The 18,220-nt window shown below is 53.2% G+C and overlaps 5 protein-coding genes and 1 non-coding gene across 6 annotated transcripts; 5 read left to right on the top strand and 1 right to left on the bottom strand.

Moving 5' to 3' along the window:
• Window positions 1-3,053: 3,053 nt before the first annotated feature.
• Window positions 3,054-4,385, top strand: COL26b_013300 (uncharacterized protein; the record flags this gene model as incomplete). The annotated part of the gene is made up of 1 exon (XM_053185919.1): window positions 3,054-4,385. One exon carries the CDS (start codon window positions 3,054-3,056, stop codon window positions 4,383-4,385), a length of 1,332 nt encoding a protein of 443 aa, XP_053030147.1.
• Window positions 4,386-4,876: 491 nt separating this feature from the next.
• On the top strand, window positions 4,877-4,966 carry COL26b_013299. The gene has a single exon. It is a non-coding gene; the product is annotated as a tRNA-Val (tRNA).
• A 445-nt stretch (window positions 4,967-5,411) lies between these two features.
• COL26b_013298 (uncharacterized protein) lies at window positions 5,412-6,122 on the top strand (the record flags this gene model as incomplete). Its single annotated transcript, XM_053185918.1, has 1 exon — window positions 5,412-6,122. One exon carries the CDS (start codon window positions 5,412-5,414, stop codon window positions 6,120-6,122), a length of 711 nt encoding a protein of 236 aa, XP_053030146.1.
• Window positions 6,123-6,178: 56 nt separating this feature from the next.
• Window positions 6,179-7,663, bottom strand: COL26b_013297 (uncharacterized protein; the record flags this gene model as incomplete). Its single annotated transcript, XM_053185917.1, has 1 exon — window positions 6,179-7,663. One exon carries the CDS (start codon window positions 7,661-7,663, stop codon window positions 6,179-6,181), a length of 1,485 nt encoding a protein of 494 aa, XP_053030145.1.
• Window positions 7,664-13,239: 5,576 nt separating this feature from the next.
• On the top strand, window positions 13,240-14,690 carry COL26b_013296 (uncharacterized protein; the record flags this gene model as incomplete). The annotated part of the gene is made up of 4 exons (XM_053185916.1): window positions 13,240-13,366; window positions 13,449-13,619; window positions 13,673-13,788; window positions 13,857-14,690. 4 exons carry the CDS (start codon window positions 13,240-13,242, stop codon window positions 14,688-14,690), a joined length of 1,248 nt encoding a protein of 415 aa, XP_053030144.1.
• Window positions 14,691-15,732: 1,042 nt separating this feature from the next.
• COL26b_013295 (uncharacterized protein) lies at window positions 15,733-16,988 on the top strand (the record flags this gene model as incomplete). The annotated part of the gene is made up of 3 exons (XM_053185915.1): window positions 15,733-16,284; window positions 16,342-16,650; window positions 16,731-16,988. 3 exons carry the CDS (start codon window positions 15,733-15,735, stop codon window positions 16,986-16,988), a joined length of 1,119 nt encoding a protein of 372 aa, XP_053030143.1.
• Between the last annotated feature and the right edge of the window lie 1,232 nt (window positions 16,989-18,220).

The raw sequence follows: 18,220 nt of genomic DNA, 5'->3' as shown, positions 1-18,220 counted from the left end.
TAAGTTGCAATAAATAGAGTATTTTTATTTAAGGTTTTATACCTTAAATGTTATTAGTTTATTTTATATAGAATATTAAAGTAAGTTAAGCGTTATTATTATTCTTATATTATTATTATTATTATAAAAGAATGTTATATGCTAACAGATTAACCTTAAGTATTAATAAGAAGTTAGTCTTACTAATAAGCTTTATATTATTATAAAATTTATAAAAACTTTATTATAATATATATAGAGATTTAAGAATCTTTTTTATAAAATGTTACAAAGATTAAAGCTATTTAGTTATATTTTTCTCTTTTAGTAAATATTTAGAAAAGTTAAATTAATCTAAAATAAAACTATAGAATAGAACTCTATATATTTTATAATTAAGTATACTATTTACTTTAAAGATAAAGTAAATAGCTTCTATTCGTCTTGAAGTATTAAAGATCTTATACTAGCTTAAAGTATCTTAACTTCTAATAATTAGCTATAGTTAATAGAGATTATAATTATCTTAAAGCTTATCCAAAAGATTATATTTTAAATATAAAGTTTTAAATAAAATAGCTTATATAATAGACTTTAAGAAGTAATTATTATAATAAAGTATTTTTTAAATTACTTTAAGAAATAGAAGACTTTTTATGATAATATTAATAGTAGGAATTCTTAAGATCTTAATTTAAAAAGGTTATAAGCTTATAAAAATATTTTAAAAAACTACTTAATTAGTAAATTAATAAGTTTTATTATATACTTAAAGATTATAAGTATTTTAAAAATAGTTTAATAAAAGCTTTTTACTTATTTATACTTATTAAGATTATATTAATAATATCTCTAACTTAAAAGAGATAGAGAGTAATAACTAGTAGTATTTAAAAACTTCTATTAATAATAAATAGAAGAAATTAGATAAGTATTATACTTTTATAGAGGAGTTATTTCTATATATTACTATATTACTCTTCTATTTTAAGTTTAATATAAAATACTTAGAAAAGAATTAGTAATCCCCTTATTAATAGGATTAAGGATCTAATACTAAGCTAGCTTTCAAAAGATATTTTGATTAATAGTATTTTTCTGAAAAAAAAGAAAATATAAAGAATATAAAGTAATAATTAAAACTTTATAATTTAGATAACTTTAAGTAGTAAATTTAAGTAGAAGTTATTCTACTTAAAGAAGAAGACAATAATAAAGAGCTAGATAAGTTAGAGAAGTATTTAGGTTTATAGAAGTAAGCTAATTATAACTTTATTAATTAGTAGTTTATTTATATAAAAATATCTTTAGCTAAATAGGATAGTATTAAGTATCTTAGTAATACCTTTATAGTTATCTAACTATAAGAAAGTATTTAGTACTGCTTCTCTTACTTAGACTTTATAGAAGCTAGTAATAAAAGTAAAAAGGTTAGAAATACTATAATATATAAAGTAATAGTATAAGAGGGGGGTAGTCTTATTACTAAGTAAGTTTAAATAGCTTTACTTAGTAATTAGTTAAGTATAGTATTATAATATAGTAATTAAGTTAATTATAGGCCTCAAACTTAATTGATTGCGTTGGGGGTTCTGCTGGGTTTAATAAAACTAGCTGACTTGGGAGCATGGTTGTTCTGCTCAAAAGCGCCAGGATACTAGTAATTTGAGTTTGTCAGTTGGTATTGTGCTCTAATTACCCTAGGTGTAAGAGCCTCTTTACTTCTAATGAGTGAAGTTGCCCAGGCGAAAATCTGAATGATTGAAACGGTGGCCTTTTACGGAGTGATGTTCAGGTTATGCGTTGATGTTGCCATGTTGGCCCTACAGGCTGGTTGCACCTATCTTGAGTGTGATCAATTTGACAAGAACAGCGCGTCGATGAAGAGGGCTAGAGAGAGAGAGACGCCACCGACGGATGAAGGTCGCTGCACGTGGGAATATCAAGCAAGGAAAACCAGGCTAGTTTCATCACCACTGCCAAGCCAAATCTAAGCTTAAACGGGGTTACACGGGACGAACAGGGAAATGCCTGGATTCGTGTTGAGGAACTTTTGAACGGCCTAGATGAAGCCAGTGTTTCTGCCCTAGCTGTCGGACCAGGCGAACTTGTGGGCATCACCAAAGTCGTGTAAATGTGACTCAGGGATGTTTCCAGGAATTGAACGGCGAAAAGTCTCATTCTCTGCCACTTAGAAAACGTCATCAGTCCGACGCGGTCCCTTCCACAAACACCAACAGCAAGCAACAGGAAGGAAACGTCTCCGGCACCGACAAACAGAACCACGGGGGCGGCGCGCTGGGCCGCTAATTTCGGGGGTAGCATCAACCTGCCGAATCGGGGCAAACTCCCCCGCATCGAACGGAGCTCCCGCGGGGTCCCTGGCGTCTGGCCCAGGGTGACACTGGCGCACCTCGGTGAGGGGAACGACGCGTGTGGCCCAGAGCTCCCTGCTCGCCTCGCGTGTCTGTCCTTGCAAGATGGCCTTGGCACCGCGGAATTCATCAGCCCATTGGTGAAAAAGAAACAGCGATAAATGATTGTCTGTGGTCGGGCAAACTTGTCATACCGCAAAAGTTCCTGATAAGTGGTTCCTGGGAAGAAAAGTGCGTCAGCAGCTGCATGTCTCGCCAGCTGCCTCGTCGAGTACACGGTGAGTGACACTTGTCGATGATTGCGTCGGTTTGTTCCATCTTGAACCATCAACATGTAGGATATTGAATCAATTGCTGACGACAAGCAGCGCTCGGCTGCTGCCGACTGAGTTCTTACCCAGTCAATTGTCCCTGAACACCGCAGCCGATGGTCCTCGAGTCCATGCTCACCGACGTTGGGGACGTTGCAAGCCGCGAGGCAGGCAAGGACAGGCCTGGCCAACGAGCCTGGCGATCAACATCATCATGCAGCTGCGCAAGCCCAGGGTATGATCCGGGCGGAGCAGGGCAAACGAGAAGTCTTGGCAGACATGCTATATAACGCGCATCACCAGTTTTCGTCGAGTTTGCGACGCCTTTGCTCTCCAGGTCCCAGCCAAGCCTCCCCAGAATCATTCACTCGATCGTCGGTCCTTCACAATGAAGACTTCTGTCGGCGCCCTCCTCTCCCTCGCCCTTCTCGGCGAGGCCTGCCTCCTCCCCTACGAGGCAGCCGGCCGCAAGATCACCCGTCGCCAGATCAACAACAACACCGGCGTAGCCATCGGAACTGGCGACCGCTTCGACGGCGGCAACAAGGTTCCCCGCGGACTTGGCACGCAGCCCGCCGGCACCGACCTCGCGACTCTCCTGAACGTCAACGAGATCAAGAGCGCCGTCCGCGGACTGGTCAACGAGTACGACATCGAGTACTTCGAGGCGCCCTTCAAGACGTACCAGAATGCCACCATCTTCGGCGCAAAGGTCGGCGGCGCGGGCAACTGCACCGATGCGTACCGCGTGTACTTCAACGCTGCGATTCACGCCCGCGAGCGCGGTGCTTCGGATAACATCATCTACTTCATCTCCGACCTGTTGTACGCCAACAAGCACGGCGAGGGGCTGACGTACGGAGGCCGGACGTACTCCAACTGCGACGTCCAGCGTGCGCTCGCGACTGGCATCGTCTTCACGCCGCTGAGCAACCCCGACGGTGTGGCGTATGACCAGGCCACCGGCAGCTGCTGGCGCAAGAACCGCAACCCGGCGGCGTCGGGAGGAGACCCCGAAGCGGTGGGCATCGACCTCAACCGCAACTTCGATTTCCTGTTCGACTTCCTCGAGGACTTCGCGCCCACTGTCGGACCGAACGTCGCGTCGGAGAACCCTGCAGACGAGACCTACCACGGCGCGGCGCCGTTCTCCGAGCCCGAGACGCAGAGCATCAAGTGGGTGATGGACGAGCACAAGCAGGTGCAGTGGTTCATGGACATCCACTCGTACACCGGCACGGTGTTGTACAACTGGGGCAGCGACGAGAACCAGCTGCGGAAGCCGTACATGAACTTCATGAACGAGAGCTACGACGTCGTGAGGGGCTTGATGCCGGATACGCCCTCCGACGGCGGGTTCTACGGCGAGTATGTGCCGATGAAGGACTGGTCTGACAAGGTGTTTGCGGCGATGAGGATGGGCAACGCCATGGATGCGGCTGTGGGAAGGCATCATGAGGTGCAGCAGAGCGCGTACCTGCACCCCACGTCTGGTGCTAGCGACGACTATGCTTTCTCGAGACACTTCTCAGATCCCAGCCTGAGCAAGATTCATGGGTTTACCGTTGAGTTCGGATTCGGGAATGAGGAGGTTGACTGCCCGTTCTACCCGACAGCCCAGCAGTATCACGACAACATGCTCGAGACGAATGCGGGCTTCATGGAGTATCTGCTCGCAGCGTCAGAGATTGGCATTGGTGAGCCAGCCACCTGTGCTTGAAGAGCCTCCAAGGATGGGGAGAATTGAACATAGCAGAAGATGATATACAGAACTACCATACTTCCTGAATGGAAGGGGCAAACGATAATGTAATGAGTGTATGAGATACCTGTCCTCCTGGAGTTTGAAGTGGTGATGCCCCAATGAGTTATGTTTCCGGCGTAAATCAATCTAACGATTTCTGCGAGATGCCCCCATCGTTGGCTGGCAAGGTGACGGCGACTCAATCTTTCATCCCGAATCAATGACATCTCACTTGATAAGTAAAGTTTGAAGGAGATTGGTATTCGTGCTGACCAGACGACAGCAATGGCATCAATCATGCCGCAAGGCCCCATCGCTGCCCACCAAATCAACTTTTCGATATCAGGTGCAACAAGCCCATCTCAATGGGGTGGTCTCATGCAGACAAGCCACTAAGGAGTGGAGCGAGGTCAACGCCGTCCACCGACTGGACCTACTTAGGTACCAAAATTGGTCGGTTTTTCACCGGCTGTGTGTTCTAGTGGTTCATGATTTCTCGTTCACAAGATGTGCACTTGATCCCGAGAAGGTCGCAGGTTCGAGCCCTGCCACGGTCATGGCAAAATCTTTTTGCTGGATTTGCAAATGTTCAGCAAGGTGTTACGCCTTGGACTCGCATGCGCCGCATGTCCGCAGTTCAATGACGATGGGTGTCGAGGAAGAGTGCAGACGCTGGCTGGCGCTTCTCTGTACTTTTGTCGAGAGTCCAAGCGAACCATCTCCCCAAGCTCAAAAGTGCCCAACCAACCACCGAACATTGGATCCTTTTCATGTTCCCCGCCTGCCGGTGACGACTGACCGAGCTCGCTTAGCACTCCGGACCATGTCCCGGGCCTGTCCGCATGAATCCTCCGGCGCATCCCTCTCCGTGAGGCAAGCGAATTACCAATCCACCAAGATCACACCCGCCAGCTTCACAAGTAGATAAACACGTTCACAAACAGATAGACGATTCATCCCAAGAGTACATTCCCATCCCCATTATCACGCACAACCAGCACCATGACGACACCACCAACCCCGCAACCCTTCCGGGTCCTGCTCTTCAGCAAAACAACCGGCTACCGCCACGACTGCATTCCCACAGCCGTATCCGCCCTCCGCGATCTCGGCGCCCGCACCGGTGTCTTCACCGCCGACGCCATGGAAGACGCCGAGACCGCACTCACACCCACCTCCCTCGCCCGCTACAAGACCGTCGTATTCCTCCACAACACCGGCACCGACGTCCTCAATGGAGCGCAGGTAGACGCGCTCAAGGGCTACATCCGCGCGGGCGGCGGGTTCGTGGGCGTGCACGCCGCTGCGTCGGGGCTCAAGGGGGATGAGTGGTACGGCAAGCTCGTCGGCGCGCATTTCGATTTCCACCCGCCGCCCGAGGAGGGCACCGTCGTCGTGGAGGACGAGGGGCATTTCATCATGGGAGACTGCGGCTGTGAGAGGAAGAGCTGGATGGACGAGTGGTACGATTTCACGTCGCACCCCAGGCGGAACGAGAACCTCCACATTCTGGCCCGGGGCGACCCGTCGAGTTACTCCGGCGGCGCCATGGGGGATGATCACCCGCTTGCATGGTGTCAGGAATTCGAAGGCGGCCGGTCGTTTTACACTGCCCTCGGCCACTTCGACGAGGCTTACAATGATGAGTGGTTCATGGGCCAGATTCTCAGGGGCATTATTTGGACTGCTCGCGCCGACCAAGGGCGGGCGTAGCTTGTAAAGAGTAAAGGGTATCATACGTAAATACACGGCAACTCCGTGATGCCTGACTAGCCCGCCATCGCAATCCCGTTTTCAGGCCCCCCGCTAAATCGCACCTCGATCCTGGACTCTAGGGATTCAGACCAGATGTCATGTTCGAACCCGGGCAGATGAAGCAGAATGCCTAATTCCTGACTCGTATACCAGCTCGCCCGGTCCAGGTTGCCGGACCCCAAGAGGAGGAATTCCCTGTCAACGAGTGTCATCTTGAGGTGAGAGACGACAGGCTCTTCTGGGTCTCGTGCGGCTGTCGCTTGGAGATTGGGCCGGTAATAGAAGATGTCGAGACGGCCTGGGCGTTGGACCTGAGACTCGGCGTCTGCAGTGCGCTTACGAGAAACTTCCGCGCAGATTTGAGAATACTGTTTGATAAAAGATTTGAGGGTCCATTCCGTGGTTGTACACGCCGTGACGAGCTGCTCGATCAACATCATGTTTTTGCTTGTTCTAATGCGGACGTCGACACCACGCCGGATGGCATCTAAGAGGGCATCGACGACGGTCCGGCATGTTAGATTTGGTGTCACGATGTCGATTTCCTTTAGGGCATGGGCGAATAGTGAAAGCAGAGCCGCATTCAATGGGGTTGCGGGCGCTGTTACGCGGCGCCAAAAAGGGATATACTGGAAGCCGGGATACCAATGATGAGATGAAGGGAGAATGATGGCCGGACATGCTGGTAGATTCGCGAGGCTCAGCCGTCGATACGCGGTGTGCTCATCCGAAGGTTGGCTGGTCTGGCCGACATCCCCGCCTGCATCCTCCACTCCCTGGACAGCCTCTTTCGTGAAATCGGGGAGTTCCCGCGCACCTTTCGGCTCCCAAACGTTGGCGTAGAACTTCACAAGCTGGCCGACGGCTGGCCCGTCGAACTCGACGCAACCCTCAAACCACGACTCCCAGCTCACGTTGCAGCTTGGCATCCAGGCGCGCTTGCGGTCGACAATGACAAACTTTGGGTGCATGACGCTGAAGGGTAAGAAGAATAGGCTCTTGACAGAGAGGTCGATGCGGGCCGCTCGGAGGGTGGTGTCTGGGGGCAGCCCGAGCTTTGGCCACGCGGCGTTCGGGTACGCGTACCCATCCCTGGACCATGGGTGAAAGATCTTTTGGAAGAAGCTGCGCGAAGAGAAGCAGATGCGGACGCGTAATGGGGCAACTGAGGCCTCGCCAGCCACGCGGATTGCCTCTTGTCGGCGCTCAGCTAGAGTTTGAAGGGTTTCGCGGAGGGCATCGAGCGTGTCGGACGGCGCCCAAAAGCACGTAACTAGGACGACCTCATGTTGAGCGGCCAGGATGCCTGGAAGAATGGCGGTTCTGTAGATGGAAGCGCCGTTACCGACGGTGAGCGTTTTGGGACTGCATGTCGTCACCAGACTCTCAGGATCGGAGAGGTGGTAGTTTGGGAAATCGTTCAGCTGTTCTCCACGGTGAGACTTGAGCGTGTGAACCCAGTGGTCAAGAAAGGACGATGGGAACGCTGGTGATGTCATTTCGGAGATGGTGATTGGCGTGGGCTGTGGTGTAAAGTCGATATTGAGGATCAGGGGTTTGTCCTGAAAGTTTTCAGTTCCATTCGGAGGACGGAAAGGCTGTGATTCGACTGGAGGGCTGAGATGTCGTCATGGAAGTGGTTAAGGAGGCCCGACAGCGCCGAGTCATCAGTCGAGAGCGGCTGTCAATGCTCAATTTTCTCGTAAAGAGGGTTCAGTTGGTGAGATGAAAGGTACGATGATACGCGGTTAGGACATCGCATGGGCCTCGAATGGGAGGCGTTTATGCTGCTTCCAAACGGAGACAGAGGCAAAGAGCATGAGGATGGGGTGAGATTATTGCCGAGACGCCGGCTTGATCCCAGCAGCGTGGGCCAAATTCGGTGAGAATGAGTGAGGCGCAGTCGCGGGAAGCTTCAGCGATGCAGAGCCTCCGTGCGACGAATGAAACTGCACGGCGGTGTTTGACGTGAGGTAGAGCAGGAAGAGCAGGGCTGCGGGTTGCTGACTGATGTGCGCTTGAAGGCGTGTGGGTATTCGTAGCTTGTAGCAAGAGTGATTGATAGGTATGGGCTAGAGGTGACATGGCCGGGCCGCTAACCGGCGCATGAAGATAGATCGTCTGCTAAGCTCCGTTGCATACAGTTGTTTCCGAATTGTCAATGGAAAAGCGTCGCATGAGAAACAAAACGGTCGATTTCAGTGGCGGTTGAAGGTAATCATTGCAGTAGTAAGAATATTTTTCATTAAGTGGGAGACCGGTTGTTGGCGACAGCAAGCGAAGAGAATTAGTTACGCTTCGCTGTAGCTGCTGCCACCGAGGCACCTGATATCGGACCGTGACGCTTGTCGGACATGTGTCGCTCTGCGAGCGGGATGAGTGAGAGACTGTTTTCAGCCACTGGCACCCTTATGGTTCGGTTAGCACACCCTCACCGCAACGCAGAGAGAATACCTAAGCTGCGGTTGGGTAACAGAAGCTTGCCCGGGTACAGGCGGGAGGATTGCTAGCGGATTGCGGCGAGGACAACCCCGGATTTCTACACCTGTCCAGCGTGTGTCAAGTGACCTAGGGCGAAAACTAAGTTTTGTCCTCGGGAACGATGGTTTGAGAAGTATTGAGAACGGCGTGTCGGTTGGTAACGGCGGTGTCTTGTTTTTCTCCAGAATAGTCGCAGTAGGGCCAGTGCCGTTGTGAAGTGAGGCGAGACAGTTGTCGATACAGAGGTCGAGAAACAACCGAGACCAGTTGGAGCAGTGCCAAGACCCCCGAGGAAAGGGCAGCTTGTCCAGTCGTCACCGGCGCATCTGCTGTATTCCAAGCGTCGAGGCACTTGCTGCAGTTGATGTGTCCAAATCATCCAGAGTCCCTTGGATCAGTGGAACCACTTGACCGATGAATTGACTCGTGGCAGCGGCAGGTGGCAGCATCGCTGGCGCCGGTTATCTGCCACTGGCACTGAGCAGCGAGGCGACTGTGCAGTATTAGTGAACCTAGGGTCGCCGGCGTTGGACACGGCCTGCAGCAGCTCGAGGCCTGGGTTGGTCTGGGCTACCAAGGGGCGTTCGGTACGGATACCTACACTGCCCTGCTCATCCACCATCAGATTACTTTGAAGTTAGCTGGTGAGCAGATTTTCAATGGGAAATGATGAAATACGTACCAGGGTTTGGGCCTCTTGATGACCGTCGATGGTCCATGAGCCCATCCATCCCATCCGTCGCATCTTTCCAATGGGCAGTGCCAGGCGAGTGTGAGCTCATAATAAGCTCAACCTCCCGAGGAAGGAAATGCAGCCCAATACCTAGAAAAGCACTGGTCTTCCGATACGAGAGCTTCCTGATAACTTAACCAAAAGCCAAGCCGAGGGAGCTGGGGGTACCACCTTGGCTTTGAAGCTCGCAGACATCTACCGACGGCATGCCTCGCCCATTTTTGTCTCTCACGCACGCCTGAGGCTGCTTGGCGGCTACAATAGCGGTTGGATAGGCTTAAAAAGGTCCACGAGGCAGGGAAGGCAAGGGGAACGGGGTTGAGACCGTCTCATTCTGCCTCTGCCAGCGTCGGCGCCAGCAGCAGCAGGGAGAGATGGGAATGAGACTGTGGCCCTGGGATTGATGGATGGTGGACAGACAGCAGGGGGTCGCCCCGTCCCCAACGACCCGTCTCGATTTAGCACAGCCATTGCTCCGTGTGGGTGGTGGGTGGATAAGATCGGTCGTGTTCCTGGATCCCAGTTGCGCGGCATGGCAGAGGGTGTGTTGATCATTGATCTGGACAATACGACTGGCTGTCATATTTTCGTTGACTGTCCATCGCTGAGACCAGCCAGCAGAGACCAACCAGACAAACCAACCTAACGCCGGTCCCACAGGTGGTGGTGGTGGTGGTTGGTAGTTGGTGGTTGGTGGCAGGCTATGGAAGCCAGTTGCGAATGAGTCCAGGTCCAGGTCCAGGTCCGCGTCCCCGCGACATGGCGCCGGAAAAGTCGCCGATGAAATGCGGATGGGCGACTGCGACCCTGCGACCGCTCATCAACCGCCGGATGGCCACGATTGTAACGACAAGCGTGAGAGACCGTCAAACACGCCAGCGACGGTCAAACAAATCCACCTCGGGAAGCGGGCTAGGCTTTTTTCACCCTTCGACTGGAAAATGGAGACCGACGGGAAGATGGGGACTGGAGAAAGCTGGAGTAGGTAGATGGGAAATATTGTCTCTCTCGTCGTCCACTCTCTTTTTCGCAAGAGGGCATGTCCCTGCCGGCGAAGACAATGCATTGCGAGAAGAAGTCCCGACAGGTCTGGCTGGCGAGGACGAGGCCGGGAAGGATCTTGAAAAGAGAGGAAAAAGGCGCTCGTTAGTGGTGGAGGAAGCGCGGCTTGTGGCGGTTGGCTGTTTTAGCTGGCTCAACGGTCTTGTCTCTGGCGGCTGCGTTCCCTCCTTTTCTGGTCATTCCCTCCTTCCCAATGTCGGCAACTGCTGGGGTGAGCCATGGGGGCGCTTTCCCTCATGATCATGGGAGTTCCTTCCCGCTTCGTTGTCATCGAATGACGAATGACAACGGGAGCAGAGCAGGTACAGCAGGTACGTATCTAATGCGAATACCGTATTCCTTACGGAACGAACGAGAAAGCCAGCGAGAGTTCAGCTCAGTCCAGTTCAGTGTTCAGTCACATCTACGCCAAACACTCCATTAGACCCCCTCTCATCAACAGCACCTATCGCAACGAGCAATTGGATAATTAGCATCTCCCGTCTCCTCCCATCCACATTGTTCAAGCTGATGGCTGACGGGCGACAAGGAGACAAGCTTCAGGGGGGCAGCACTCCCTTCATATCAGAGGCAGGTAAAGTGCTTGCCTTGCCTGTCCTTAGGTCAGGTATCCGGCTAAAAAGCTCTCCACTGCACCATTTCCAACTGGGGCTTCTTGCAGAGGATGTGCAGATTGGCGGCACAGTCTTGCAGCTGCCAACCATTAACAACTACCTTATTCCACCGACCATCTGCAAGCGAAGGATGGCAACAGACGGTTGACGGCTTCACCACGATCCAGGCCTTGCTTGAGCTGCATGTCGAGCTCCAGTGCGGCGTTGTAGGGTAGTATTCGCAGTATGCAGCAAGCAGCGTGGACAGGGGGAGACGGCGACAATCTTGGGGTGGTCAGCTCCCAGTCCTTGGTCGTCTTGCAAGCTGTGGGCTGGACCCTTTTTTCTCTCTCTGATGCTTGCTTGGTGCTCGGAGTTTGGTACCCGTTGAAGAAGAGATACCTGCATCTCCACCCAGTTTCGTGCGACACGAGGAGTAGCTCCCCTTTCTCAGGTACCGGTGGTGATGCTCCGTACCCCGCCTCCAATCTCTTTCCCATTCTCGAAGTCGTCGAAAAGGGTGGGGTCTTCTGTCGCCGTCGTCTTCTTTTTGTTCTCCCACCGATGCTCCCCAGCGGCCCAGCACCCAGCAGGTGGTAACGGCCGGGGCATGCAAGCAGGGCAGCAGGGCAACAACATGTTGGGACCACGTTGGATGGGAAACTGGAACTGGGAACTGGAAGCTGGACATGGCAATGATGGTGGTGTGTGTGTGCTCTGCTGCATGTCATTCATGGCAGTCTACTGATGGATAAGACGGACCTGATACGGTAAATGTGAAAAGCAAGTCGAAACTCAGCATGCGCGTACCGTAACAGAAACTCTCCCTCTCTCTCTCTCTCTCTGGACGGTGCTTCCAGCAAGCTCAAGCTTGCTCTTGCCTCCCAGACGGAGTGCCTGCCTGCCTGCCTTCTTCTCTCATGCGTGGGCAAGTACCAGGTGAGTGTGTGTGAGTGATCCCAGGGAAGGTGCTGCTGCATCCATGATCCCCCTTCTTTCCTTCCACTCAGGAGTGACACACGACCCACCCCACCAGTTGAGGTACGTACCGCGCGTGCCTTAGCCCATGCCTAGCTTGCCTCCAAAACCCACCTCCCGCAGCAGAACAGCACCACACCCCACCCAATGCTTGGGGACCGCTAGCGTTGTGTGAGGTCGAGACTGCCACAACGCCGCCGTACCGTTCCTGCTGTCTGTATCGGTATCTTGTACCGCCAAACAGCTCCTGCTCCTGCTCCCAATGCTGGACCTGTCTCGACCAGCAATTGCATCGGCTTCAGATGCACCTGCCTCTGCACCTGCCTCTGCACCTGCATATCTGAGAGGTGAGGACCGTAAAGACTGGAAGTAAGTAACTGCACACACACCACCTGCCACCAACGGTACAGAAGGTGGCACCTGCATCGCACCTCCTGCTGCTCCTGCTCCTCCTCCTGCTGCTGCTGCTGCCGCGAATGACGGAAATTTCCCAATCCATCAACCGTCCGTCGTCGTCCCTGCCCTCGTCCCCTCGTCCCTCCCCTCGTCTTCAGTCTCAAGAAGCTGCCCCTCTGGCAGGTGCACCTGGCAATCCGTGTTCACGTTCCCAATTTTTTCATCAGCAGCTACCTAGAGTACGGATACCTCACCACCTGGTCGTGCCTTCCTTGCCTTGCTGCCGTGCACTTGCTTCCCATTTTTAAACCATCTGCCATCCCTCCCACCCCCTTCCACGGCCCTTCCTCTACCTGTCCTTGCTTCCCACCAAACCCACGGTACCTCTCCCTCGCCTTCTACCCCCGTACCTACCACCACCAGATACTCACGCCAAGATCTTTGCACACGAATCCCGTCACCCTCCCTGGCCCATTGCCTGGCTCTGTCTCTGTCTCTGCTGCGTGATAATCGCCAATTCGCCACTGTATCCTCGATCCCTCTCTTCCTCTTCTACAACCCGCCGCCAGCCCTTCGTTCTCTCGATTCCCTTTTCACCAGACAGACACACCACTCTCACTTACCACGCGACACCACTACCCGCCGGCTCGATCCCACCATCGTTCGTCTCCCTTCATCAAGACACACCCGTTGAATGCTGGCATCGACCTGATCTCGACCCCGATCTCGACCCACCTCCCTCCTAATTGCCACGTAAAGCCAACAACCGGCTCCTAATTACCTACCACGAACCGCTATCGTTCTACCAACTGTCGAGACCAATACCGCAACCATGAACTTCACCAAGAAATTCGACCGCGCCTTCCAATGGGCCGGCGAGAAGATGGGCTCCGAGTCCAAGACCGGCCACTCGGACGAGTTCAAGATGCTGGAGCAGGAAATGGCCCTCCGATATGACGGTACGAAACTTTGTCCACCCAGAAACGATCCAACTGGTGATCCCGATTTACACGCAAACATGCTAACGGTGCCCTTCTGCAGGAATGGAAAGGCTGCAAAAGTCGACCAGCACCTACGTCAAGTGGATTGCCCGCCGCGGCGAGGGTTTCGAAGACAAGGAGAAGGGACTCCCCATTGCCTTTGTCGGTCGCATGATGATTTCCCACGGAGAGGAATTCGAGTCTGATTCGGAATTTGGCGCGTGTCTGCTTGGTACGCTGCGTTCCGCACCCCGCAACCCGACCTGGCTAACTGAGGATTGACAGCTCTTGGCCGAACCAACGAGCGCCTGGCCGGCATCCAAGAAGGCTATGCAACGGAAATCACCAACAACTGGCTGGAATCCGTCGAAAGATCTTTGGCCATGATGAAAGAGTATCAGGTACGTACCGACGTCATTGCTTGCTCAAAAGTGGTTTCAGCCCGTCCCATCTGACACACTCCCCGCAGGCCGCACGGAAGAAGCTCGAGTCGCGTCGATTGGCCTACGATGCGAGTATCAGCAAAATGCAAAAAGCGAAGCGCGAGGATTTCCGCCTCGAGGAGGAACTCCGTACCGCACGTGCCAAATTTGAGGAGGCTGGCGAAGATGTGATGCGCCGCATGCAGGATATCAAGGAGGCCGAGGCCGACAACGTCCGCGACCTGACCGGCCTGCTTGACGCCGAGCTGGACTACCATGAGCGTTGCGCCGAGGAACTCCGCCGTCTCCGCAACGGCTGGGCCGGCAACGCACCCTCATCCCCGACAGACCGCCGTCTTGGCAATGGCCGCGGCCGCTCCAACACTTCGCGCTCTTACAACGACTACTCGTCCCGCAGCCAGCCAGTTGAAGAGGAACCCGAGCCGATGCCTGTTCGCATGCCCATCCGGTCGCAGCGCTCCGAGAGTACCCGAATTGGCGCCGCTGCGGAGCCCGCGAGACCGTCTATCGGTAGGTCCCAGACGTTTCAAGGCCCCGCTGCTGTCGAAAGACGAACGACCGCGAACCCTCCCGTACCGAGTGTGCCCAACGTGGGCTCTTTGCGTGGAAATTTGAGGCCTACAGGCAAGTCTCTGGGCAGAGACGATGTGTTTGCCGACCGGGATGATGACCACACGACAGCCAGCGGTAGCGGCAGTCCGGAATGGGGCGATCGCAGCGCCAGCCCTGCGACGAGCATGGGAAGCCTCACTAAGAGCACAAGTAACTTGCAGTCCAAGAAAGCGCCGCCCCCTCCTCCCCCGAGCCGTGCGAAGAAGCCGGCACCACCGATTCCTGCCAAGAGAGAGGTCGGGTACTAGATCTACAAGGCCTATTGAGAATGGGTCTTTAGACTGTGCGGGCATTTTTCTGGCCGCAAAGTGTGCTATACTGTTTGTTTCCGTCTCGTTGCATAAATAGACTGTTCATTCCGTTGTCGGGGTAAAGGGAATCCGACGGGAGCATGGCGTTGGGGCGCATTGATATCCGTGGGCTGGATCCGCAATCGTTGGTTCCCCTCATCGCATAGCTTCTGCTGTTGGGAAGGGAGTGATTAGACGGATGGCTAAGCTCGGTTCGAACATGGATACTACTCTATAAACTAGTTGAAAAGCAAAGTTATCCCAGCTGACGCGGCCGAGTTACAAATGTTTAGTGTGACACACAAGGCAATGAAACTGTGCGATCGCCCACTGGAGCTCTTCATCAGCACTGAGGGTGGCTGTCAGAGGAGCGTGCCACGGCATAATGTTCCGAGTTGAAGCGCGTCGAGAGGAGCCATCGTTCGAAGCATCAAGCAGGCAGTTTGTGTGGTGCCATCTTCTTCCACCTGGGCTCGGGGACGATTGGTGTTGGACCCTGAAAATCTGACTCGTAAATCCCCCGGTGGATGTAAACCGTTCTAGGCATGTAGGCCGGGTGTGTTCCGACGTCAGGACCCGCATCAATCGGAGGTGTGCAGCCGTTCCTTGTCCCGAACTGCCGATATCCGGGCTTGATGCCGGGAGTCAAGCCACAGCCAGACATGCTCCAATGGGTGTGGCTGATCGTATCACGTGAGTGTGTTGTGGCTCGAGCTTCTTATCCGCTCAACCTAGGCAGCGATAAGCAGCCGCGCCTTCTTTGTGAATCGCGACGCCTTTTCGATCGTCGATCTGCCAGCAGCTTTTCACACAACAAACATTCTCGTCCACCTTTGGTACTCGCGTTGTATTCTGTAGCGATTCAAGCAGAAATTGCCTCCTGCGTCCGATTAGCCGCCGCAGCTTCTCCAATCGACGTCTAGCAACCCGCAGCTAGTCGACATTCCGTTTTCTCTGCAAGAGTCAATCGTCAGTCAGCCTAGCGCGGTCCGGCGCAACAATGGCGACCGAAGATGCGCGATACCGGCTTTCGACCCAGTACCGGCTGTGGTCCTTCTCCCCGTCCAAATTGGCCGAACTTCGAGAAACGACGAACAGCCTCGCCAAGACGAACATTAGCGCTCGGCTCCTCGAGCTGAGAGGTGGTAACCAGGATGAGCCTCTGCCTGAGTTCCTCTCGGCCGCCGAAGAGACCCAGCTGCTCAAGTTCTTCACCGTCGAGCTTATCCGCGCCGCCACCTTCTGCGGCCTGCCCACCGAAGTCAGAGCTACTGCCACGGTCTTCCTCCGCCGATTCTTCGTGACCAACTCCGTCATGACCTACCCGCCTACCGGATTGCTCAAGACGTGCCTGTTCTTCGGAAGCAAAGCAGAGGGAATTTACACGAGACTTGCCAAATTTGCCGACAAGTTTCCCAACACGAGCGAGGAGGAGATTCTGGCGGGAGAGTTCTTGCTGTGCCAAGGAGTGCGCTTTGCCTTTGATGTCAGACATCCGTTCCGTGCTCTGGAAGGAGCCATCTTGGAGCTGCGAAGGTATCCCGATCTTGAGGTGAGTTGACACATGATACTAGATTTGTGTGGAGGGCATAACACTGACCAAGGCCAGAAATCCCGAGTCGAGACCGCCCACCTTCGCGCTCGAGAGTACCTCAAGTTCAGCTCTCTCGTCACCGATGCCTATTTCCACTACACCCCCAGCCAGATCATGCTTGCCGCTCTCTCGCTCGCTGACAGAGAACTTGCCGAGAAATTCGTACAAGGAGCCTTTGCCCCTCCTCATAACGGCGAGGGCGCCCACAAGACGGATCCGACACCTCGATCTGACCTCAGAGACAAGGTAATGGGAACAATAGAGTCGTGCCGGGAGTTGCTGGCAACAGAGCCTCCAGAGCGGCTGGAAGAATACTGGGGCCAGGTATGTTTGTCAGACAAGTTCATGACGGACAACCGCGTTCATGAAAAGCTGTCAAAGGCCATTGCTAACAAGACACGTAGCCTGAGAGCACCAAGCTGATCCGACCCCTTCTTCGAAAGCTGAAGAAGTGCAGAGACCCCGATCGCGCAGACCTGGTGGCCTTGCAGAAGGCCCGGCGGGAGATGGCGGCGCAAAAGGAGCCCCGCCGCCCGAAGGCCGAGGGAGACGGCTCAGCGTTCGGCGGAGAGATCGCAGCAGCAAACGGGAACGATGCACGGGAGGCGAAACGCAGAAAGGTAGCCGAAGGAGGCGACGATGTCTTTGGCCCAGCATTGTGATGAGATGAAAGGTCTGGACCGCGACGTCGAGCTGGCATTCCTCACTGCCCTGGCGCGAATGCACATGGCGTAATAGAGCTCAAGCCACGGCGCTTACAGCCAGGACCAATGGCTGGGCCGGATGGTTTGGCTCAATTCATACATACGAAGATACCCCCCAAGATTTTATTGCATGGCTTGATTGCTCTGGATGGTGAAATTGCGACGTGGCAATGGACAAGGCGTCCCGGTTCTACTAGTTCCAAACACCGCCGTGGACGGTTGATGGGATTCCGAGGATGCCCTGCCTTGGGTTTCCCTGATTTTCAACATGTCGGTTCATCTAGACGACGCCCGGAGGCCTCAACGGGTCAACTTTAACGCATTCGGATGAGTCCTGGGGCAATCACCCGTCGACATGCGAGCGCCAAGCTGGCTTGTCGGTGGCAGGAATGCGCCATTGCATCGACGGCTGGAACAAGCGCCAAAGTCGCGATCGTGTCAGCAGTATCGATGACGCACCCATTTGAAGATGACATCGCTTTTTACTATGAGGAGATGGGCAGAGTCGGCACAGCCGGCCCCTGGAAAGGCTTGGGGTCCCAAGAAGCTTCTCCATTATTCGTGCTTGGCCATGCTCCTCGAGGAGCTAGGCTTTTTACGGACAGCTGTCTTGGGGAGCTAGCAAGGATCTCCCCTCATTGGCGAGCTCTCGCAGCTTCCACAGACTCGAGACATTTAAGACATGCTAGACATTGACTGGTCGAAGCGAACTCAGGGGACAGCGGGAATGGCCCGAATGGCCCTCCATCTGGTGTGGGATGCGGGCTGTTGGATGCGGGGAAGAAGTCTGCAGTCGATACCCTGCCCCGTCCCCCTTCATCTCTTCTGCTCTGCTGCCCGGGCAAATGAGATACGACACCAAGACACCACGATTGTATCCATCCCCAGTATACGGCAATCAGCAACAGCAAGGTGCATGAGAGTCTCAGTAATGATATGAGGCTTAGCATGCAGGAGAAGACACCCTTTGGGCTTTACGAATAATACATGACTAATTCGCCATGTTGCCAGGTAGCATTGGGGAGCGCGCCAGCACAGCTCGTCGCCGGCGCCGTCGGAGCCACTCCCGTCCCCAAATGGCGCTAGGCGGACTATCCTGACGACATTGACTTTTTGGCCCTCACTCGTCTGCGAGAAGCTGTGCCCAACGAGATGACAAGCTTACGCAGCTCCCAAGACATGGTGCGATG

Source organism: Colletotrichum chrysophilum (assembly GCF_026319265.1).
Source record: "Colletotrichum chrysophilum strain AFK26 chromosome Unknown scaffold_218, whole genome shotgun sequence".
NCBI lineage: Eukaryota > Fungi > Ascomycota > Sordariomycetes > Glomerellales > Glomerellaceae > Colletotrichum > Colletotrichum chrysophilum.
The sequence above is the reverse complement of the archived record's forward strand: the minus strand, read 5'-3'. Positions and strand labels throughout refer to the sequence as shown.